The 24,319-nt window shown below is 38.7% G+C and overlaps 1 protein-coding gene and 1 non-coding gene across 2 annotated transcripts in view; one reads left to right on the top strand and one right to left on the bottom strand.

Moving 5' to 3' along the window:
* Nucleotides 1–24,319, bottom strand: part of CDKL5 (cyclin dependent kinase like 5) — a 211,346-nt gene that overhangs the window by 116,148 nt on the left and 70,879 nt on the right. The window contains exons 2-3 of the mRNA XM_030934364.1: nt 13,589–13,811; nt 9,831–9,865 (exon numbers count right to left, since the gene is read on the bottom strand). Of these exons, the coding sequence (XP_030790224.1) occupies nt 9,831–9,865; nt 13,589–13,652 (99 nt within the window). The 5' untranslated portion in view covers nt 13,653–13,811. The remainder of the gene's footprint in view (nt 1–9,830; nt 9,866–13,588; nt 13,812–24,319) is intronic.
* Nucleotides 722–828, top strand: LOC115898808. The gene has a single exon (XR_004058473.1). It is a non-coding gene; the product is annotated as a U6 spliceosomal RNA (small nuclear RNA).

Here is a 24,319-nt window from a genome sequence, read left to right as displayed (position 1 = left end):
AAATACAGAAAGCAGATTGGTGGTTGCCAGGGCCAAGGGAAAATGGTGGGTAATGAGTACAGGGTTTTCTTTTGGGGTGATGAAAATGTTTTGGAACTTGTAAGAGGTGGTGGTTGCACAACGTTATGAATGTACTCAATGTCACATACTTGTATACTTTAAAGTGGTTAATTTTATGTTATGTGACTTTTACCTCAATTTTTTTAAAAAAGGGGGAGCCTAAAATGTGATGAATTCCTGGCTCAACCATCTACTAACTTGTATAGCCTTCAGGAAATTAACCTATTTGAGCAACAGTTTCCCCCACATAAGACGAGGATAATTCCTTCTAACTTTGATGGTTATTATGAGGATTGAAAGAGACACGAAAATAAAGCAGCTAGCACAATGCCTGAAAGACAAGAGGCACTTGAAACGAAAGTTAACTGTTTCATCTTAATTTCTTATTTACATTCCCTTGAATCTCACATATTTTTCTCCAAAGAATTTTACACTCATAAATCTCTTTATATTTATGAGAATGTCCTTCTCTTGAGCTGAAGAATTTTTTCACAGTCTCAATGAGGACTGTTTTCTTCGTATTCATCTTTGGGTGGAAAGGGCGCTATGCAGGCCAGTGATGTGACAGAAAGTAAATAGACTGTATGTGTCTCTGTATGCCCAGTACCCAGCAAATTCCACATCTCTGCTGTGACAGTTGACATGTGAAAGAGGTAACCAAGTGCTCGCTTCGGCAGCACATATACTAAAATTGGAACGATACAGAGAAGATTAGCATGGCCCCTGCGCAAGGATGACATGCAAATTCGTGAAGCGTTCCATATTTAAAAAAAAAAAAAAAAAAAAAGAGGTAACCAATACAAAACTTCCTGCCCAGCCATTCAAAGGATTTACTCAAGTCCCGATCAAGGGAAAAGTAATTTTCACTGACGTCCCCCACCTTATTAACCTTATTCCTCAGGCTCTTAGAGCACCAAGGGCAAAGAGTCAAATAGAAAATGAGACTGTGGTTCACTAAGGCCACTACGCTGTTCCCACAATATTCTCCTAGTTAAGGCTTGTTCAATATTAGAAGTCAGTAAACTCTTTCTATACAAAGCCAGATAATAAATATTTCAGGCTTTGTGGGTCTGTCTCTATCGCAACTACTCAACCGTCCCTGTATTGCAAAAGCATGCACAAAAAATACTTAAATGACTGTGGCAGCATTCCAACAAAACTTTATTTATAAAATAGAGCCCACAGGCAGTAGTTTGCCAGCTCCAGACCTATACAGCTAGGGGAGGTTCTCCTGCCCATCCTAATATGGTAGAGTCTTAACGGCAATGACTTGGGCCTCCTGGATCAAGTTTCAGCTGTGCCATTTGCGGAAGGTTCTACAATCCATCATTACCACACCAAGGATTCTGGGCCCTCTGACACACAGAGGTAAAACAGATACCATTCTATACCATTCACTATACCATTCTCATTCAGTCCATTATCAGCTAATAATGTTACTCCTTAACTCTATTCCTAGCTTTATGGTAGTTCTCATGTGGGGTTCTGGGAAATGCTTCCCCACCACCCATGCCCTACTTTATTATTGACATGAGTTTTTCCTAAAGCAGGCTTCAATGGATAATTTATTGGGAAAAAAAAAAAAAAGTGGGGAGGAAGGTTTCCCACTATCATGTCAACTACTATCTTATCTCAAATTTACCTCTCCCAAACTATATGTTAAACTTCCTGACAACAGAAAACACGACTTTAAGGCTGGGCACGGGGCACGGTGGCTCTCACCTCTAATCCCAGCACTTTGGGAGGCTGAGGAGGGTAGATCATGAGGTCAAGAGATTGAGATCATCCTGGCCAACATGGTGAAACCCCGTCTCTACTAAAAATAAAAAAATTAGCCAGACGTGGTGGCGGGTGCCCGTAGTCCTAGCTACTCGGGAGGCTGAGGCAGGAAAATCACTTGAACCTGGGAGGTGGAGGTTGCAGTGAACTGAGATTGTGCTACTGCACTCCAGCCTGGCGACAGAGCAAGACTCTTTCTCGAAAAAGAAAAAAGAAAACATGACTTTATATTTGTTAATTTATCCATGTTAAATTCCCTAAAAGTAAGAATTACATCTTACTGTTTTTTTTGCAGTCAGTGCCTAGCTAAGTGCCTGATATTTGATAGGCATTCAACAGATTTTTCTTAGATGTCTGGTTGAATTTTACTTTATGATGCCATGCCTAGAACACAGTGTTTTAAGTATAGGAAGTATCTTTAAAAAAAAAAAAAAAAAAAGTTGATTTTTTTAAAATTAAAATGCTTTAATATATGAAAGATACCTTTAAACTGCAAAATATGAACTACAGCTTCTAATTACACAGTAAATCAGTGTTGGATTACTTTTTATGTAGAAATAGATCACCATGTACTACTTTGTTATTTTCTGAGACGGAGTCTCGCTGTGTCACCCAGGCTGCAGTGCAGTGGCCCAATCTCCGCTCACTGCAACCTCTGCCTCCTGGGTTCAAGCGATTCTGCCTCAGCCTCCCGAGTAGCTGGGATTATAGGCATCCAGCACCATGCCCAGCAATTTTTTTTGTATTTTTAGTAGAGATGGGGTTTCACCATGTTGGCCAGGCTGGTCTCGAACTCTTGACCTCAGGTGATCCGCCTGTCTTGGCCTCCCAAAGTGCTGGGATCCATGCACTCCTTTGAAGTAGTTTCAACAACTGATAAAGAGCTATGCTTAAATTACTCAAGAGTTTCCACTATATAGGTATTTGTTTTTTGTTTTTTGTTTTTTTTGAGACGGAGTCTCGCTCTGTCGCCCAGGCTGGAGTACAGTGGCCGGATCTCGGCTCACTGCAAGCTCCGCCTCCCAGGTTCACGCCATTCTCCTGCCTCAGTCTCCCGAGTAGCTGGGACTACAGGCGCCCGCCACCTCGCCCAGCTAGTTTTTTGTATTTTTTAGTAGAGATGGGGTTTCACCGTGTTACCAGGACGGTCTCAATCTCCTGACCTTGTGATCCGCCCGTCTCGGCCTCCCAAAGTGCTGGGATTACAGGCTTGAGCCACCGCGCCTGGCCTATATAGGTATTTGTTAATCAGTGCATATATATTGCAGGCCTGTAGGGGGAAAAAAGATTCACACTTATTTTTGTTTCTGAAGTTTTGGAAAAAAGTGGCATTAAGGAGCTAGTATAAATCACTTAAGCACATTTATCAGAGACTAATGAAATTATTCACCTCATAGTGCAGAAGAGATGTTCTCTTCTTTGAATTAATTATATTTTTATGATTACCATAAAAGGACTTTAAAGTTAACCATAAGTATTCAATAAATAAGAACGTTAAATTATAGAACTGAAGATGAAAGATGTAGTAGAGAGCTGTTGCAGAGTAGCAGGGACTCAGTCCCCGAAGAGGGATGAAAGATAATCCCAAGGATTTGAAAGTGGTAAACTGGAAAAGCATTCCAGCCAATTCATCCTCTAGAAGGGAGAGGGGAAATGATGATTTAGGAACTGAATCACTGTAAAAAGGAGGAATGAGGGAAAGTTTTCAGAGTAGAAAGAGGTAATACTAATTCTAACATGACCAATCCCTTACTCTGTTTACTAAAAAACTCACAAACAATAAACTAAATGTAGATTTGGATGATGAGGATAAAGGCAAACAGGAGGCTTGCAAAGGCCCAAAACTCTTCTAGTTCCCTAAAAAGGTCAGGTCAGGCCAGGCGCTCATGCCTGTAATCCTAGCACTTTGGAAGGCCCAGTCATTGTGGATCACATGAGGTCAGGGGGTCAAGACCAGCCTGACCAACATGGTGAGACCCTGTCTCTACTAAAAATACAAAAAATCAGTCAGTGTGGTGGCGCATGCCTGTAATCCCAGCTACTCGGGAGGCTGAGGCAGGAGATCACTTGAACCCAGGAGGTGGAGGTTGCAGTGAGCCAAGATTGTGCCATTGGACTCTAGCCTGGGTGACAAGAGCAAAACTCCGTCACACATACACACACACAAAAGTCAGATCAGCATGGAAAATGACACAATTTCTTTAATAGATAAAAAGACAACAGAAGTGGCTCACGCCTGTAATCCCAGCACTTTGGGAGGCCAAGATGGGAGGACTGCTTGAGGCTAGGAGTTCAAGACCAGCCTGGTCAACATAGTGAGACCCTATCTTACTAGAAAAAAAAAGACAACAGCAGCATTTGTAGTTTTTCTGGTATCAACAGTCTAGCAAAATCTCAAATACAAAATATTAAAATACAAAGAATTAGAATTTGGGTGAGACTATTTCAGTGTTACAGACACTGTTCTACAATTAATTGGGTCAGCAACAAAACCCAGGACAAGAGCAGAAACCACACACAATGGTTCTCTATGAGTGCCTCTCTAAGAGGAGACAGATCTTTTCCCTTAAGTATCTTCTTAAAATTGTTTAGCAATTAAAAAAAAAAAAGTACTCTGGGCACAATGGCTCACGCCTGTCATCCCAGCACTTTGAGAGGCTGAGGGAGGTGGATCACTTGAGGTCAGGAGTTCAAGATCAGCATGGCCAACATGGTGAAACCCCATCTCTATTAAAAATACAAAAATTAGCCAGGCATGATAGTGGCTCATGCCTGTAATCCCAGCTACTTGGGAAGCTGAGGCACAAGAATTGTTTGAACCCGGGAAGCAGAGGTTGCAGTGAGCAGAGATGGTGCCACTGCACTCCAACCTGGGCAACAGAGAGAGAGAGAGAGAGAGAGAGAGAGAGAGAGAGAGAGACGAGACGAGACGAGACAGCTCCTATCTCATGCTCAAGTTAGCTATTTCTGGAGTCAGATCAAAGCCTAGTTCCACAATTTATCAGCCACATGATTTTGGCCCTATTACATAGACCCTCTGAGACTCAGTCTCCTCATCTGTAAAATGAGGCTAAGACTAGAGTTATCTTGTTGTAGTGATTGAGACATCTAGCAGAGTGTCTAGTATGTGGTAGATGCTCAATAGGTAGTATTTGTTAATATTAGGTTTTATATTCTGCTGCCATTTTTATTCTTTATTAAAGCCAAACTCATTATTTCTCCCCCCAAACTCATATATCTTTTATAAGTTTCCCAGTCAGATAAATAATACCAAAGCTTCTAGTTTACCACATTCACGTCCCTGGGATCATCTTTCATCCCTCCACAAGTACCAGGTCCCTGCTACTCTGCAACAGCTCTCTACTGCATCCTTCATCTTCAGTCCTCTAATGTAAGATTATTATTTATTGAACACTTACAGGCTATACCCCAATGTTGGATGTTCACAGCTTTGTATAACCAGCTATCTCAAAAGCGTATGTCACCTACTGCTTCAAAACAAACAAAAACTTCTCATAAGTCAACCACAGTCACAGGAAACGAATTACATGAATCACCACTTTCCTGTCCTGGGCTCAATGAGCATCACCCTGCAGCCTCTCTCTATCAAGCTGTACAAGCCCACTTTCCTCAAGTTCTAATTGAATGTCTTTATTTCAACCCCATTCAATTATCCTTGCCTTGTTGTAAGCATGACCTTTTCGGGTTTTTGCTAAGAAAACCATGCTATAAAACATGCCTATCTCATAGGCACTTTAAAACAGACACACAAGGCTGGGCGCGGTGGTTCACGCCTGTAGTCCCAGCACTTCGGGAGGCGGAGGTGGGCAGATCACTTGAGGTCAGGAGTCTGAGACCAGCCTGGCCAATGTAATGAAACCCCATCTCTAGTAAAAATACAAAAATTAGCCGGGCATGGTGGTGTATGCCTGTAGTCCCAGATACTCGGGAGACTGAGGCACGAGAATCGCTTGAACCCATGAGGTGGAGGTTGCAGTCAGCCGAGATCACACCACTGCACTCCAGCCTGAGTGAGAGAGAGACTTCGTCTAGGGGGAGGAGGGGGGAACAGAAACATGCATACAAATAAAAAGATAATTAACTATGCATATCTGCAGGGTAAAGGTCCAAACCAGAATATCTTTTTTTTTTTTTTTTTTTTGCGACAGAGTCTCTCTCTGTTGCCCAGGCTGGAGTGCAGTGGTGTGATCTCGGCTCACTGCAACCTCCACCTCCCAGGTTCAAGTGATTCTCCTGCCTCGGCCTCCTGAGTAGCTGGGACTAAAGGCATGCGCCCCCATGCCCGGCTAATTTTTGTATTTTTAGTAGAGACTGCGTTTTACCACGTTGGCCAGGCTGGTCTTCAACTCCTGACCTCAGGTGATCTGCCCACCTTGGCCTCCCAACATGCTGGGATTACAGGTGTGAGCCACTGTGCCCGACCTAGAACAGCTTTCAAATGTGAGTAGTCATAATGAGTCCTAAAAAGAAGCTTAGTCACTGCTAAGAGATTTCATATGCATGTCAATGTATATATATAACAACTTATTATATATACAATAAATACATGCAGCTTAATTTTGTTTAGCTGTCAAAAAAATCGTACAAGCTATATTTTTGCTTTGAAATTGAGCAGCATTAATTTCAGTAAATTAGGAAGTATAATCTTTGGTCTGGATCAGCCCAACATCATATTCTATGCACAAAAAACAAAATACACATATTTGTCAGCATGACCTCTCAATTATTGCGACAGTACACAGATTAAAACAGTGACTTTCTTCTATACTTGTACAAATATAAAACATGCTAAGGATTATTTATTTATATATACACCCACAGTCAACCTTTTCAACCAGATACCCAATTTATGCATAAACAATCACACAGACCTGACTTAGACATTTTTATAAACATTTCACTAAATTTTTAAAGGTATGCAAAATATATTGGCCTGATTATATATAAGTACAATCGGGAAGATTATATACATTTTTAATTCTAATATGAGTTTCATAATAATCCGTTGTTTGACCCTAAAGCGTCAATCTTACCAGAAGCATCAAATTCTCTATTTTTGGATAATGGGGTATAGATTTGAAGGTCTGATTTTAGCTGGGAAAAGGATATACTATCTATAACAAGCCTAATGACTAAACAGCTGCAGATTCTAAAAAAGAGTTTTATAATACTCTGAGATAGGCACTAATTTATGCTTTAAATTTTCCATCCAGTGATATCTCTTTAGACACATGCAAGGAGAAATCATCAACACTTAAAGAGCTGGTGTATGACCTCATGTAGTGAAGGACAGCAAAGAGAGAAATGTTTTAGATGTATCTCATTTGCAGCAACCTCACAGGCTTTTTTTTTTTTTTAAGTATCTATTCTTCTATCTCTTCAGACAGACCATAAGCCATATAAAGGCAAGAAAAGTATGGTTTATTTATCCTTGTAATTCAAAGTGCCCTATACACAGTAACTAAAAATCAGAGTTCACATTTAGAGTTGGTTTCCTAAGAGCAGAGATATCCATTCTCATCCACTTTCACACTGGGTCCATCCTGCTGGCACTAACAGTGTGTGTTTTGAGAGCCAGGTATACGAAACAACCATTTTCACAAATGAGTAAATACAAAGATAAAAACAATATATTTAAATAATAAACTATTTTTATATAAAAGGCAGAGGGAGAGCTTAAAGTTACAAGGAAGTATAGAGAAAAAGGTCACAGGTTGAAGTAGGACAATGACTAGGAGAAAACATTTGGACTCTGTACATGATGTGTAATATATATCAGATATACGTATATGTATAATATATGTATGCATATGTGTATGTACATATGTAAGGTATGTATATATCTCATAAATCTTTGAGTTTTAAAACCCAAGATTAGAAGAACTGAAGCTTCCATTTGCAATGTTGCATAAACAGAGCCATTGTATAAAAGGAGGTTTTATGTTCGGGAAAAAGTCAAATTTAACTTGGAAACTAATAACCTATTTCTCCCAAGTAATATCCACCCAGGAATTTTTTTTAAGCTTCAGAAACTCGTAACTAAAGGCAAGTCATTAAAAGTATAGCATTTAGCATTTTATTAGGGAGCTTTTCATTTGTTTAATTTCAAACTACAATAACATTTCTTAACAAGGTGTTCAAGGTGCTAAATTTATTATATTTATTGTTTTAAATTTTTAATCATCCTTAATCAAGAACCAATAGTATTCAAACCATTTTTGAAAATTTAATGGTAAAGAGATCTTCAGATAACTATTATTAACATAAAATAGTTCAAATACACAATTTCAAGAAGAATACAAAAGCCATTGCATGGAAGTAAGAGATCTGTGATCTAAACACAAAAATATATTAACTGTCACGAAGGCTTAAATCCAAAAGGCAGGTAGTATTTTGTACAATAGGAAAGGAAAAGCAAATATAAGAGTATCATCTTTATTTATTTGTGTGAGTATTTACATACATACACACACATATATTATTTTTAATAGATGACAGATTCAGGAGTTTAAATGTTTTGGGTTAAATTGCTAAAATCATCACAGACATAAATTATATCATTCTAAAATATCAAGAAAAAACTTAAAACCTTGGTCTTAACAAATTATATGCAAATGAAGCCAAATACTCAGACTAGGTATGCCATAATAGAAAAATATTTAAACTAATGTTTGTTACAGTTTCAACACTTGCCATCTGAAAGTTACTCTCCTAGTAAAACATGCTTACCACTGAACAATAGCTATGGAAACTTCAAATAACTTCTCTGAATAATTTGTGATTATTATCATAGTAAAATAATTTCCAGTAAGGTTCATTTCACAGCTGTTCAAGGGTAATCAACTATAGCCAGTAATCATAATCTACACTATTATCCTAAGTCCTAGCTCATATCTAAACACTTACCTTATTACCCTTCAAAATCTGGATTCAAATGCATCAAGCAATCTAAGTTAATAGGTCTACATGAAAAAAAAAAACAAAAAACTTCTCTTTGCTCATAAGTACTTGAACATAAATTAAATCTGTCACTGCCCTGCTTTCTTCTTCCCATCCCACCACCTTTTCTCTTTTCCCATTAGGCAGCTTTTCACTTATACAGTCATGCATCACTTAATGACAAGAATACATTCTGAAAAATATGTCATTAGGTGATTTTATCACTGCACAAACATCATAGAGTATACTTAAACAAACCTAGATGGTATAGCTTACTACACATCTAGGCTACATGGTATGGCCTACTGCTCCAAGGCTACAAACCTGTATACCATGTTACCTTACTGAGTACCATAGTCAATGACAAGTATTTGTGTATCTGAACATGTTTTTTATCTAAACGAAAAATACCGTATCTTTAATCTTACAGGACCACCATCGTACATGCTGTCCACTGTTGACCTAAATGTCATTATGAGGTGCATGGCATAGGTCAATTGAAAAAAAAAAAAAAAATAGCACGTGATTGCTAAGAACTAAGGACTACCCAACCATGATCAAGCTTATCTAAAAGTAGTCTCTTTCTGGCAGCATTCACATATTAATTCCACTTCATTAAACAACATCATCATAACCAGAGTTTTAACTACAGGTTGAGCATCCCTAATTCAAAAACCAAAATGCTCCAAAATACAAAACTCTGAGTACTGATATGATGCCACAAGTGGAAAATTCCACATATAAGTATTTAAACTTTGTTTTAGGCAAAAATTTAAAATATTGTATAAAATTACCTTCAAGCTATATGTAGTAAGTATATATGAAACATAAATGTCTAGCCTTGGGTCCCATCCCCAAGGTGTCTCATTATATATATGAAAATATTCCAAAATCTGAAAAAATCCAAAACATTTCTGGTTTCAAGCATTTCAGATAAGGAATGCTTAACCTGTACATGCCCACATGCACAGAGCACTACATTACCTTCAAAATAGTTAAACATATACAGATTTTAAAAATAATGTACTTGCCTTGTGTCTGCATTTAAGTACAACTCCATAGGCTCCTATAATAAAAAGAAGTAAGCAATCAAGGGCATGCATACAAACTACAGGTCTTGAAGAAATCAAAGCTCTGCTATATTGACATTGCTTCTCAGTGTTATAATAATGACCACTAAAGTGACAAGATTCTATAGTGATAATGCAATAATGAGCCACATACAAATGGAACATACTTTATTATACATTTATTATAAAGAGTATAGATAAGTCATTTCCTCCAACAAGTATTTTTAAATGTTTCTTTTTAAAGAAAATTTCACTGGGAATATGTTTAAATGTAGGCTTACACATTTATGAAGACAAGATTTGGTCTCAAGAACTTGGAGAATAAGTGAAAATTAACTCAGAAAGTTCTATGGAACTTAAAACTTAAGAGCTAGGCCAGGCACAGTGGCTCACGCCTGTAATCCCAGCACTTTGGGAGGCCGAGGCTGGCAGATCACCTGAGTTCAGTTCGGGACCAGCCCGGCCAAAATGGCGAAAACCCATCTCTACTAAAAATACAAAAATTAGCTGAGTATAGTTGCAGGTGCCTATAATCCCAGCTACTCAGGAGGCGGAGGCAGGAGAATTGTTTGAACCCAGGAGGCAGAGGTTGCAGTGAGCCTAGATCACACCACTGCACTCCAGCCTGGGCGCAAAAACAAACAAACAAAAAAAACCTTAAGCGCTAATGACATCCCAATAGTAAGCTCAAGCACAGAGCCCACCAAATACACTATCTGTTCTAGAAGACGTTAAAATCTTCCTCTAGGATATTGAAATGCCCCTCTTCTTTTTTCGTTTTGTTGTTTAAGTTTTTTTGTAGAGACACGGTCTCACTATGTTGCCCAGGCTGGTCTCAAACTCCTGGCCTCAAGCGATCCTCCCACCTCAGCATCCCAAAGTGCTGGGATTACAGGCATGCACCACCACACCCAGCTGAATGTCTCTCCTGACTGGCAAGGTAATCCAGGCCTCAGTATTCCAATTAATAGCTGGTAGGATTTGCTACCTTTTGCCATAAATAAAGACTCAGTTCATGCACAAAGGCCACAAGCACTCCCACCGTCTTTGGTGTATTTCAACAAGTAACCACCTTTGGGGTTACTTATCCTATTATCTAGGCAATAAACTTCTTCCTTAGAAGTAGAACAGAGTTGACAGCGAGGTACCCAGGAAACTGAGGTTAAAATTATATTGTGAAAAATCTAACTAAGAGAATCAAAATGTCATGAATGATAGCTGAGCTTTACAGAAACTCTCTCACCAGGCTGGAGTGCAGTGGCACAAGCTCACTCACTGCAACCTCTGCCTCCTGGGTTCAAGCAATTCTCCTGCCTCAGCCTCCTGAGTAGCTGGGACTACAGGTGCCCACCACCACAGCCAGCCAATTTTTGTATTTTTAATAGAGAGAGGGTTTCACCATGTTGGCCAGGATGGTCTGGATCTCTTGACCTTGTGATCCACCACCTCAGCCTCCCAAAGTGCTGGGATTATAGGCAAGAACATTAACATTAGCAGACTGGCAAGCCTGCATTCATCTATGAGAAGGGGGCTTCAGGGATACAAAATTAGGAAATGTGTCTCCAACAGAGTCTACGGGACCTGAACAAGTCTCCCTCACTTTGGTAGAGATGGATGAATCCTATTATCACAGTTAGCACAGAACCAGCCATTACAACCATCTAACTTAACTTCACAATTGCCAGGCAATTGTTCAATTCTCTGTCTGTCAGTTTTTCTATGGGGTGAAAAATACCCTGTCTAAACTACAAGAATGTAGAGTCTGCTTGACAGGTTTTTTTGTTTGTTTGTTTTTGTTTGTTTGTTTGAGACAGAGTCTCGCTCTCTCACCAGGCTGGAGTGCAGTGGCACAAGCTCACTCACTGCAACCTCTGCCTCCTGGGTTCAAGCAATTCTCCTGCCTCAGCCTCCTGAGTAGCTGGGACTACAGGTGCCCACCACCACAGCCAGCCAATTTTTGTATTTTTAATAGAGAGAGGGTTTCACCATGTTGGCCAGGATGGTCTGGATCTCTTGACCTTGTGATCCACCACCTCAGCCTCCCAAAGTGCTGGGATTATAGGCACGAGCCACCGTGCCTGGCGGAAGATTTTTATATACTTTATATGTATATCCTAGCCAAAAAAATATGTGAAGTGATTTCCAAAGAAAGAAACATACAGCAATGGTGGTTCTGATTACAACTTAAAGTAACAGATTCTGAGATATATATATATCAGAGATATATATATATCAGTCTGGTAATTTTGAGCCAGTCCCAAAGAAGATGATCACCTATGGCTATATTGAGAAAAACTAGTTATGATCCAGAAAAACTTAGGCCCAGAATCTGGAACATTCTAATCTTGTTACACCCTATGTGCTAGCCTTCTCCAGTCAGCAGCTTTATTGCATTGGTCTCTAATTCTAATACTTTTGAAAAATAAAACAGGCTATTCCAGAACAGAGGGTAGGCAAGACACTGAGAATGAGTTTTTACATAACATCGATGAAGAAATGGAAGAGGAGTTGACTAGTGAAGGAACAAAGATCTATTTGTTTTGTATGGTTTGAACTTCAGATCTTGAAACAAGCATCCAATGATTAAACTCTTTATTTTAATTGTTTCTATGTATTTGAAAAGGATTTGCCAACTTAAAAACTTAAAAACAGCTTTGCTGTTCACATAGGTAAACTTTTTTACAGTCCTTTAGGAATTCAAAGTTTATTTGAAAATTCTGAAATATGAAATTTTTGTAACATATGCTTTAAAGATATAAATGCTAAGAAACCATAATTACAATCACTTATCCTCTGTTAACGGAATCATTTATCAAAATTTCCAAAGTTATCTTTAAGTCTAGAGCAAAAACTAAGCAAGAAAAATCAGAAGAAATGATTTTTTTTAGGAGTCGGTTTATACAAAATGACATCATATTTCATCAAATCAATGGTATATCATTGGTCATGAGCATTATTTTATGTACTACTAGGAAAGGAAGAGCTGCCAATTAAACTGTGACATCATACTGATTATAAGATCCCCCCTGATTTCAGAGATAAAATTGTGTGCCTCAGAATTTACAAAACACAGTCTCTCATTTTCAAAGAAACAGAAGTTACTTATTTGTTTATTTACCAGGTATTAAGTACAATTTCACCAACATGGTGAAACCCAGTCTATACTGAAAATACAAAAATCAGCTGGGCACAGTGGCTCACGCCTGTAATCTCAGGAGGCTGAGGCAGGAGAATCGCTTGAACCCAGGAGGCAGAGGCTACAGTGAGCCGAGATTGTGCCACTGCACTCCAGCCTGGGTAACAGTTGAGACTCTGTATCGAATGAATGAACGAATGAATGAAATTTAAGTTATTCAAAATAAGCCTAGCTGATATAAAAATAAAATATAACCAAAAAAAAAATGCAGACTAAGGAATTCATGATTGCTAAAAAGAATGAAGGCAGTCAAGATTGTTGTAATACTGCGGCTCTTTTTAAAATAAAAGGGAAAAAAAATCTTTGTTTTATTAAACTTTAAAAGGTTTTAAAATGTTATTAATTTTTTATTGGAGAGACCCAAATTGTTTAAGAGTAATTTTATTTTTAATATTTTACTCTTAGACATACATGTGAATTGATACAGGTTAAATTAACAGGATCCGATTAGTAACTTTTCGGTGGTAGGAATAACTAACTGTTCATTGTTCAAAACTCAAGGAATGCAAAAATTCCAACTTACCTTCACCTACAACCCCAAGGATCTCAAATTTATTCATCACATTACCAATGTTAGGAATCTTCATGAAGACAAACTCCTCTTTTGATGCAAGCCACAAAACATGGCACCAAAAGAACTCAGAAAGCTGCGCGGTAAGAACAAAAACCTTCTGAAAGAAGAAATTCTCACTGGCTGGTGGGAACTTTCACATACTTGTTGCAATCATGAAGTATTAAACGATTCCCTGAAAAAAACAAACACAATTAAAAGCTGTAAATTTTATATTTGCAGTATTCTAATAACCAATCTTACCTTTTTGTATAGTTATTTTTCAATCCATTTTAATGTTTTATACACTTAAAATGAAGAAGAAACCAACAGTAATAGGAGCGAAGAACCCAAAATGGAACGAATACAAACAAACAAATGAACCTCTCTGTATTTGAAATGAATAATATAACCACACTTTAGGGGACAAGGACAAATGAATTAACCATAGGTAACTTCTGAAAACAGCATTTTCACTATCTACTCTCCTAAAGCTAAAAACAAAAAGAATTACAAACAAATACTATCCTCTACTTAGATACCTGCTTTTATGCAGTGACATGAAACTTGTTTGTGTGTGTTCTAAGATAGGGCAAATAGGTGAATATACTGACCTTGGTTTCTTAATTCTCATAAAAGGGAGTAACAAATATAAAAAGGGAGAAGGCTTGGAGATGGAGTTAACAATATAAGCTCAGTTTTTAATATACAGGGGTACAGACAGATATAAAGGTGTTTGTGTAAATGTGCACTCACATACATATATTTCCTAGCTCTGTCTGCTGAGAAGGCCTAGAAGCAATGACACCCCTATAGCTATGAACACAGCTGGGGCTCTAATAACAGGAACTAGAGTTCCTTGAAGAAAAGGCTGATTCCAAGGGTGGGGTAGGAGAAGTACCATAGGAGCCTAGGGTATATTTTTGTGGTGCCAGAAAGTAAGGAAAAGCTCAAAGAATGATAGGGGTACCTCAAAAGGACACAGGAGTCAGACTGATGTGACTCCCACTGGCCTAATCGGGAATATTTGAGCAACAAAGTAAATAAGCACAGTAACAGATTATAACCCATATAATTTTTTTAGAAGTCCTTACTGACATAAATAAATAAATAAGGGAGAAGAGAAAGCTCTTTTGCGAAGTATAATTCCAAATAATAAATGTAGTGAGAAAATTAGAAAATCGCCATTTGGCAATCACTCTAGTAATGATTATTTCAAGCAAGTATGATCAATATATGCTAAAACTAGCGGTTGAAAATTTGATGGAAAACAGGATATTATCTAATCTCAAAGTATCTCCCCACAAGATACCTATTAATTACAAGAAGAAAAATAGTAATTTTATACTGAAGAATCCTGCCAGATACCACCTTAATTAAGTGATCAAGTTAACATCATCAATAAGGGGACAAACCAACATTGTATGTCCCCTGATAGGATGCATCACATCACCACCTCTGTGGCATTCGTGCCAGAAATGCAAAACCTGCATCTAACCACAAGCAGCAAGAGACAAGCCCAAACTGAGGGACATTTTACTAAATAACTGACCTGTATTCTTTTAAAATGTCAAGGTCATGAAAGACAAGAAACAACTGAGTAACAAGAAGTGACTATTCCAGATTAAAGAAGATTAAGAGATATGACAATGAAATACAATGCATGGTCCTGGATTACATCCTGAACAAGAAAAAGCTTTTGTTCTTTTTTTGCTATAAAGAACAATTGATACAATTCAAATGTTCACAGATTATAGTACTGTTGTCAGTGGTTTTCTAATTTTCATATTAGTACTTCGGTTACATAAAACAGTGCTCTTGTTTTTAAGAAACAGCACTAAAGTTTTTAAAGGGGCATCATGTTTACAACTTAAACCATTGAGAAAAATTACAAGTGTGTATGGGGAAAGAGAAAAAAAGACAGAAAGAATGATAAAGCAAATATGATAAAATGTTAACACTTGGAAAATCTAGGTCAAGGGTATAGAAAGTAGGAAATTCTTTGCACTATTTTTGCAATTTTTCTCTAAATCTGAAATATTTTCAAAATAAGCTTTGTTTCAAAAAGCTTACCCTATTTCTAAGAATAATAACAGTGGTACCAACACAAAATATTGTTTTAAAAGCAAGAAATAAATCTAAACAAGAAGTTCCTGGCCGGGCGCGGTGGCTCAAGCCTGTAATCCCAGCACTTTGGGAGGCCGAGACCGGCGGATCACGAGGTCAGGAGATCGAGACCATCCTGGCTAATACGGTGAAACCCCGTCTCTACTAAAAATACAAAAACTAGCCGGGCGAAGTGGCGGGCGCCTGTAGTCCCAGCTACTCGGGAGGCTGAGCCAGGAGAATGGCGTAAACCCGGGAGGCGGAGCTTGCAGTGAGCTGAGATCCGGACACTGCACTCCAGCCTGGGCGACAGAGCGAGACTCCGTCTCAAAAAAAAAAAAAAAAAAAAAAAAAAAAGAAGTTCCTTACTGCCTATAAAATCTGAAACTTTTAACAAGAATACCCCATGCGATGTGGATAAGCATTGTCAAGAAGTGCCCTTTCATACACTGATGGTAGAAATGTAAATTGGTGCAAGTTTTCTAAAAAGCAATATATACATTATTAGGTGATTTTAAAATGTGCATATCCTGATAAGGGCATCTGACAAAAATCTACAACAAACATCATTCTTAAATGTGAAATAGTAGATACAGTCCCTTTAAAACTTAAGAACATGTGCCAGGCACAGTGGTTCATGCATATAATCCCAGCACTTCAGGAAGCCAAGGCAGAAGGATCGCTTGAGCCCAGCCTGAGCAACACAGGGAGACCCAGTCTCTACAAAAACAAAAAACAAACAAACAAAAACAAAAAAAAAACCTAGACTGGCGGGCATGGTTGTGGGAGGCTGAGATGGGAGGATCACTTGAGCCCAGGAGGTCGAGGCTGCAGTGAGCCTTGATTGCGCCACCAGACACCAGCCTGGGCAAAAGTGTGAAACTCTGTCTCTAACAAACAAACAAAAACATGACAGGGAGTTCTACTGTTAATACTTATCAACATTAGTATTAAATATCCTAGCCAGGCACAGTGGCTCATGTCCATAATTCCAGCACTTTGGGAGGCTGAGGTGGATGGATCATTCACACTCAGGAATTCAAGACCAGCCTAGAAAATGTGGTGAAACCCTGTCTCTAGAAAAACAACAAAAATTAGCCGGGTGTGGTGGTGCATGCCTGTAGTACCAGCTACTCTCAGAGGGTGAGGTGGGAGGATTGCTTGAGCCCAGGAGGGCAAAGCTGCAGTGAGCCGTGATCACACCACTGCACTCCACCCTGGGTGACACCGCAAGACCCTGTCTCAAAAACAAAAACAAAAACATCCTCACAGGTTATAGGTGGTTTAGTAAAATAAGAAACAATAAATGAATAAAATGTATGATTGAAAAGAGGGAAATGAAAACAGAATTTGCAGATACTACCTCACAGAAAATTCAAAAGAATTCATAAATTATTGGAATTATTAGTGTTTGGCAAAGTAGCTGAACACAAGCTTAATACACAAATATCAGTTGCATTTGTAAAGATCATTTGTAAGAAATAGAAAAAGCAATTTTTAAATATCATATTTATGGGTGGGGCACAGTGGCTCACGCCTGTAATCCCAGCACTTTGGGAGGCCGAGGCAAACAGATTGCTTGAGCTCACGAGTTCGAGACCAGACTGGGCAACATGGCGAAATCCAGCCTCAACAAAATATACAAAAATTAGCTGTGTGTGGCAGAGCATGCCTCTAGTCCCAGCTACTCCAGAGGCTGAGATGGGAGGATGGTTTGAGCTTGGGAAGCGGAGGCTGCAGTGAGCCAAGATTGTCCCATTGCACTCTAGCCTGCACAATAGAGCCAGACCTTGTCTCAAACAAAAACAAAAACAAACCACATTTACGATAATTTTAAAAAGTACATAAGATTTAACAAAAGATATTCAAAACCACTTTTCAAATATATATGTAACTTTACTCATAGACATTAAAAAACACCTAAACAAGTTATCCAAATTTTACAGCTAGGAAGATTCAAAACTATAAAGGTATCAATTCTTTCCATATTGATCTATACAGTCAATGCAATTCCAATCACAACTCCAACAAGGTTTTCTAAAGAATTAAGACAAGCTGATTTTAAAATATATATGGAAGGGCAGAGTTCCAAGTAGAAGCAACACCCTCCTACTACAAGTATGAGCAGCAAAGAATAAGAAAAAGAAAAGAGTAAGAAAGATAAGAAAAGTTACAAGAGCACTAGGCTTTAAGGGTAGGATCTGGCAGGATGCCCTACTGAATATGTTGAGGATTATAATAGAGTGAGGGAAATTAAGAAAGGGTGGTTCTGGCACAGACTAACTTAGCCAATAGAACAGATGTGAGAGCCCAGAATAGACCATACTTCAATATCCCTACAGATTCCTACAGACCTTACAGAAGTCAGAGTAACTCTTGAAGAAGATAAGTCAGACCATGTCACTTCTCATTCAAAACCCTCTAATGGCCTCCCATATCATTAAGAGTGAAAACCAAAATCCACATGAGCCACAGGCCTTGACCTCCCCTCCTCTGATATCATCTCCTACTAGTCTCTCCCTTGACTAGCTTCACTCCAGCTACACTGACCTCCTTTTGCTATACTTATTTTAGAAAACTTGAGTTCAGTGGAATCAAAAAATTTTTAAGGATTACTCTGACATTTAGAGAAAAAGATGTCACAATTTGAGAAGAAATAAATATTTATTCATTCATTAAGCAAATAATTACTGACTGCCTCCCATGTTTTCAGGATAAGAGACACACAGCACAGTGGTAAACAAGACAGGCAAGGTCCTTACCCTCATGGAACTTTACATTTTGCTGGTGGAAAAAAAATACGAGACTATTATCTTGTATTTTGTTATGAAAGAGGGGAAAAGAATGATTACTCAGACAGAGAGGGCTTCTCTAAAAAGGTAACATTTGAGCTGAGATGGCAATGGCAAGGAGCCAGCTATATGAGGATCTACATCAGTCACATTCCTGGTAAAAGATGCTCAGAGCATTTCTGAAAACGAACCATTCTTTCATTTTCTATGGCTGGTTTGAAAGAACACCCAGGAAATATTTACATATTCTACTCTCTGCCAATAATGGTATGGTTCATTTCAAAGGAAACTTGAGATAAAAATTAATCATTCTCACTGAGAAGACCCAAAAAGTTCTGTACGTAAGTATTGTAAAGAACATTTGTGGCCAGGCGTGGTGGCTCATGCCTGTAATCCCAGCTCTTTAGGAGGCCAAGGCAGGTAGATGACCTGAGGTCAGGAGTTTGAGACCAGCCTGACCAATATGGTGAAACCCGATCTCTACTAAAAATACAAAAATTAGCCGGGTATGGTGGTGTGCGCCTATAGCGCCAGCTACTTGGGAGGCTGAGACAAGAGAACTGCTTGAACCTGGAGGGCGGAGGTTGCAGTAGGCCGAGATCTTACCACTGCACCCCAGCCTGAGCGACACAGCAAGACTCTGTCTCAAAAAAAAATAAAAATTTAAAATTAAAAAAAAAAAAAAAAAATTTGGTCTCACTATTCTTTGTGGCAGTCAAAACTGAGTAATAAAAACTGGGAATCAGGCCAGGCGCAGAGGCTCACGCCTGTAATCCCAGCACTTTGGGAGGCTGAGGTGGGTGAATAAACCGAGGTCAGGAGTTCGAGACCAGCCTGGCCAACATGGTGAAACTCCATCTCTACTAAAAATACAAAACTTAGCCAGGTGTGGTGGCAGGCGCCTGTAATCTCAGCTACTTAGGAGACTGAGACAGGAAAATCACTTGAACCCGGGAGGCGGAAGTTGCAGTGAACTGAGATCTTGCCATTGTACTCCAGCCTGGGTGACAAGAGTGAAAACTCCACCTCAAAAAACAAAAAAAACTGGAAATCAGAATGCGAGTAGGGCTGGGCACAGTGGCTCACGCCTGTAATCCTAGCACTTTGGGAGGCTGAGGCAGGCAGACTGCCTGAGGTCAGGAGTTGGAGACCAACCTGGCCAACATGGTGAAACCCCATCTCTAGAAAAAATACCAAAAAAGTAGCCGGGTGTGGTGGTGGGTGTCTGTAGTCTCAGCTACACAGGAGGCTAAGGCACGAGAATTGCTTGAGCTTGGGAGGTGATGGTTGCAGTGAGCCAAGATCACGTCACTGCACTCTAGCCTGGGCGACAGAACAAGACTCGGTCTCAAAAAAAAAAAAAAAAAAAAAAAAAAAAAAAAAAAAAAAAATTATGTGAGTGGATACATATCTTAGATGTCAAGAATGGTCTTTTAAATACCAGTATTCATACTGAGGAAAAAAAATTATGCCATATTGGATTTAGCTGCAATTTTATGTATTTTATATGAATATAGCTGATTAACCTTTTTTTTTTTTTTTTTTTTTTTTTTTTTTTTTTTTTAAGGCATAAAAACTAAAACACTTTAGCTCTGGTGATGGCAAAATACGTATCTTGGATGAAATGTCCCTTTACAGACAAATACAAATGCTAGAGGGAATACTTTTTAGAAACATCTTAAAAGCTCCAAACACTTTTGTGAAGAATTACCTGGCTAAAATCAAAGCAAAAGAATAGAATCCAGAGAGATAATCCAAACCACTCAAAACTATTTTAGCTTTTCTGGTATTTGAAGATCCAGAAAGTGAGAGAAAAACAGGCTTGCTCTTGAAATCGTTACAGATTAGGAACACAAAGTCAAGGGTGTCTCAAAATGAGAAAGTTTGTTAGCAATAACTTATTGTATATTTCAAAATATTTAAACTAAAAGAGTGGAATTGGGAGGTTCCTAACACAAAGAAATGATAAATGCTTGAAATGATGGATACCCCAATTACCTTGATCATTACACATTGTATGCTTGTATCAAAATATAACATGTGTCCCATAAATATATACAACTATTATGTATCCATAATCATTTAAAATAAAATTTTTATAAATAAGGAGAAAGTTTGATAAATCACCACTCGAAACCAAAACCCCAGGATATACTCCCAGGATAAGAAAAAACAGAAATAAATCAGCCCTCGGACAAACTTGAACTGTAGGTTGATGTCATCTGGGTGATCTAAGCAACGCTCTGAGGGAAGATAGCATCAATCAGGCCTCACAATACTGCCACAGATAATTTCTCATTTACAAAGTGCAGTACATAATCAAAGATGGCCAAATACACAAGGTAAGATACCACGAACAAGAACCAATAGAAACAACTGAAAAAGAAAGTGACCCTCAAAGGACTTTGGGTCAGGGATAGCCTATAAATGATCAGCAATAGCCTACAAAACAACGGTAGGGTTGATGCAATAAAAACCAAAGATTGAACATTGTGACAGAACTGAAAGGTCCAAAAGGTGAAAGATCAAACTATAAAAATAAATTAGAATGCTAGATAGAGAGCATAACAAAAAAAAAAACTAAATGAAAGAGAAAAATATTAGGATATAGAAGACATTGAACATGGTTTTAAAACTTGACCAAACGAACATATAAACTATAGCAAAGAACTGCAAAATGTCTTTTTTTCCTCTCCAAGCACACATACAACATTCACAAAAACTGATCATATGCTAGGCCATAAAGCAATTCAAAATAAATTACAAGGGCCAGGCACAGTGGCTCACGCCCGTAATCCCAGTATTTTGGGAGGCTGAGGCAGGCAGATTACTTTAGGCGAGGAGTTCGAGACAAGCCTGGTTAACATAGTGAAACCCTGTTTCTACTAAAAATACAACACTTAGCCGGGTGTGATAACCACGTGCCTGTAGTCCCAGCTACTCAGGAGGCTGAGGCACAAGAATCACTTAATCCCGGTAGGGAGAGGTTGCAGTGAGCCAAATGGCACCACTGCACTCCAGCCTGAGCAACAGAGCAAAACTCCATCTCAAAAATAAATAAATAAATAAAATAAATTACAAGGATTGAAGTAAAAGGATGGTCTCTTTCCACAACTAAAGTTGATCAATCACAAAAGAAATAGTTAGAAAATAATTTTTATGTTTGGAAATAAATACATTCCCAAAATAATCTGTAAATCTATCAAAGAAGAAACCATAATACATTTAACAAAAATACAAATCCATGGAAAGAAAACAATGCTTAATGAGGAAATTGAGAATCTTATATGCATACATCAGAAAATACTAAAAACTGGAAACGTATGAACTAAGCATAAAACTCAAGAGGCTAAACAAAAGAACCACAAAATGAGCCCAATGAAAATGTAAAGAAAGAAATGAGTAAGAGAAAAATTCATGAAACAGAAAACACAAGTAATAAAAAGATCTGGCCGGGAACCTACAGAACTGTGAGCTAATATATGGTGTCTTAACGTGGCTAAGCATGTGGTAAGTTGTTATGCAACAGAAAACTGATACAACAGCATTGTTCCTTTTATATACAGTTTAAAAACAGGCAAATCTGAACTATAAAGTATATTAAGTATGTATATGTAAGTGGTAACTGTGTAAAAAAGTGATCAGGTAAGTGTTTATTGTAAAAAATCAGGATATTAATTACCTGTAAGGAGGGACTGAGATTGAGAAAAGACATGTAGCAGCCCGGCACTTTGGAAAGCTGAGGCAGAAGGATCACTTGAGCCCAGAAGTTTGAGACCAGCCTGGGCAACATAATGAGACCCTGTCTCTACAAAAACTTTTTTTTGTTTGTTTAATTAGCTGGGCGTGGTGGCGACCGCCTCTAGTCCCTGCTACTTGGGAGGCTGAGGTGGGAGGATTCCCTGAGCCTAAGTGATCACAGCTGCGGTGAGCTGTGATTGTGCACTGTGCACAGACTGTGACAGAGAAAGAAAGGAAAGGAAAGGAAGGAAAGAAAGGAAGGAAGGAAGGAAGGAAGGAAGGAAGGGAGGGAGGGAGGGAGGGAGGGAGGGAAAGGGAAAGGGAAAGGGAAAGGGAAAGACAAGACAAGACAAGACGACACGACACAACACAATACAACACAACACAGGAGGGCTTCCTGGGGCACTATTTCTATGTCTTGAGTGATGGTTAAATAGACATTCACTTATAATTGTTCATTAGAGTATATACTTATGTTTACTGTATTTCTATGTTGTTATATTCCATTATAAAACAAGCCTTTAAGAGAATATTTCTGATAATGATTTCATATATAAATAGTTCCTTCGTCATTTATATGGTATTAAAAAATAATTTTTATCAAAGACAAAGCATTGCAATATCACATTAAACAAGAAAGTTTAACTGTTCTCTCTCTCTCTCGGAAGTTCAAGACACAACATAACGCATTATGTTTAGTGCTGCATATCACAACAAAACCAAAAATTCCCAATAACTGATAATCTGGATAGTGACCATTCACCTAAAACCATGCCAGATGAGGAATTGGTAAGGAAACCAGGTGAGTTTGGCCTCAGTGTGAGATGACTGACATCCAAATGTCTGAAGACTTTGGAAAAAATGGAATAGAGCCAGTGATTTATTCCAGGGGACAGAACTAAGATCAGTGATAGAAGCAAAAAAGAGACAAATTTCAGCTCAGTAGTGATTGGACACATGTAAACCAAAAATAAAATCCTAAATTAGCCAGGGATGGTGGCGTGTATCTGCAATCCCAGCTACTCTGGAGGCTGAGGCAGGAAAATTGCTTGAACCCAGGTGACAGAGCTTACAATAAGCCAAGATCGCGCCGCTGCTCTCCAGCCTGGGAAACAGAGCAAGACTTCATCTCAAAAAAAAAAAACACACAAGAACAGAAAACCAGACACCGCATGTTCTCACTCATAGGTGGGAACTGAACAATGAGATCACTTGGACTCAGGAAGGGGAACATCACACACTGGGGCCTATCATGGGGAGGGGGGAGGGGGGAGGGGGGAGGGGGGAGGGACTGCATTGGGAGTTATACCTGATATAAATGATGAATTGATGGGTGCTGACGAGTTGATGGGTGCAGCACACCAACATGGCACGAGTATACATATGTAACAAACCTGCACGTTATGCACATGTACCCTAGAACTTAAAGTATAATAAAAAAAAAAAAATCCTAATCCCCCCCAACTGACTGAACAAACTCTTTCTTGGCCAAGGGCACCCCAGAGAAACCTGAAAAGCTGAATTCCCAGCCAGGGAGAGAGGTCAGACATACCTCGTTATACTCTCTCTTTTTGGATGGCAATCATAAGACTGGCAAACCAGACTCTGGCAATAAGATACCAAATTATAAACAACACCTAAAGTCAGGCAGAGCAGGGGTTAATTCATGCCCTACAACCCATAAAGCCTCATCAGAGATGATTAACCTAGTATAAAGTATAATGTGGCTTACTTTCCAATCTGGCTGTGGTATAGCATCACACAACAAACAGCAGACCCTGAAGGCAATCAAAATACTTTACCCCAAAATGTATTTATTTGACATATTTTAAAATAACTGTCACAGGGCCAACAAATCTCCATTAATGCAGCCAGGCCTTTCCTTTCTGGGCCTTACCCCCAACAGAGGAGAGATTAACTGAGAGCCTGACACCTTTAAGGTCTGAAAAGAGACATTTACCATCTATTCTCCCTGAAGGCTGCTACCTATGAGGCTTTACCTACATAACAAGAACCTTGGCCTCCACAACACCCTTATCTTAACTCTAGCATTTCTTTCTACTGA

The sequence above is a fragment of the Rhinopithecus roxellana genome, chromosome 7 (genome assembly GCF_007565055.1).
Source record: "Rhinopithecus roxellana isolate Shanxi Qingling chromosome 7, ASM756505v1, whole genome shotgun sequence".
Taxonomy (NCBI): Eukaryota; Metazoa; Chordata; class Mammalia; order Primates; family Cercopithecidae; genus Rhinopithecus; species Rhinopithecus roxellana.
Note: the sequence above shows the minus strand (reverse complement) of the source record. Positions and strands in the feature narration are given on the sequence as shown.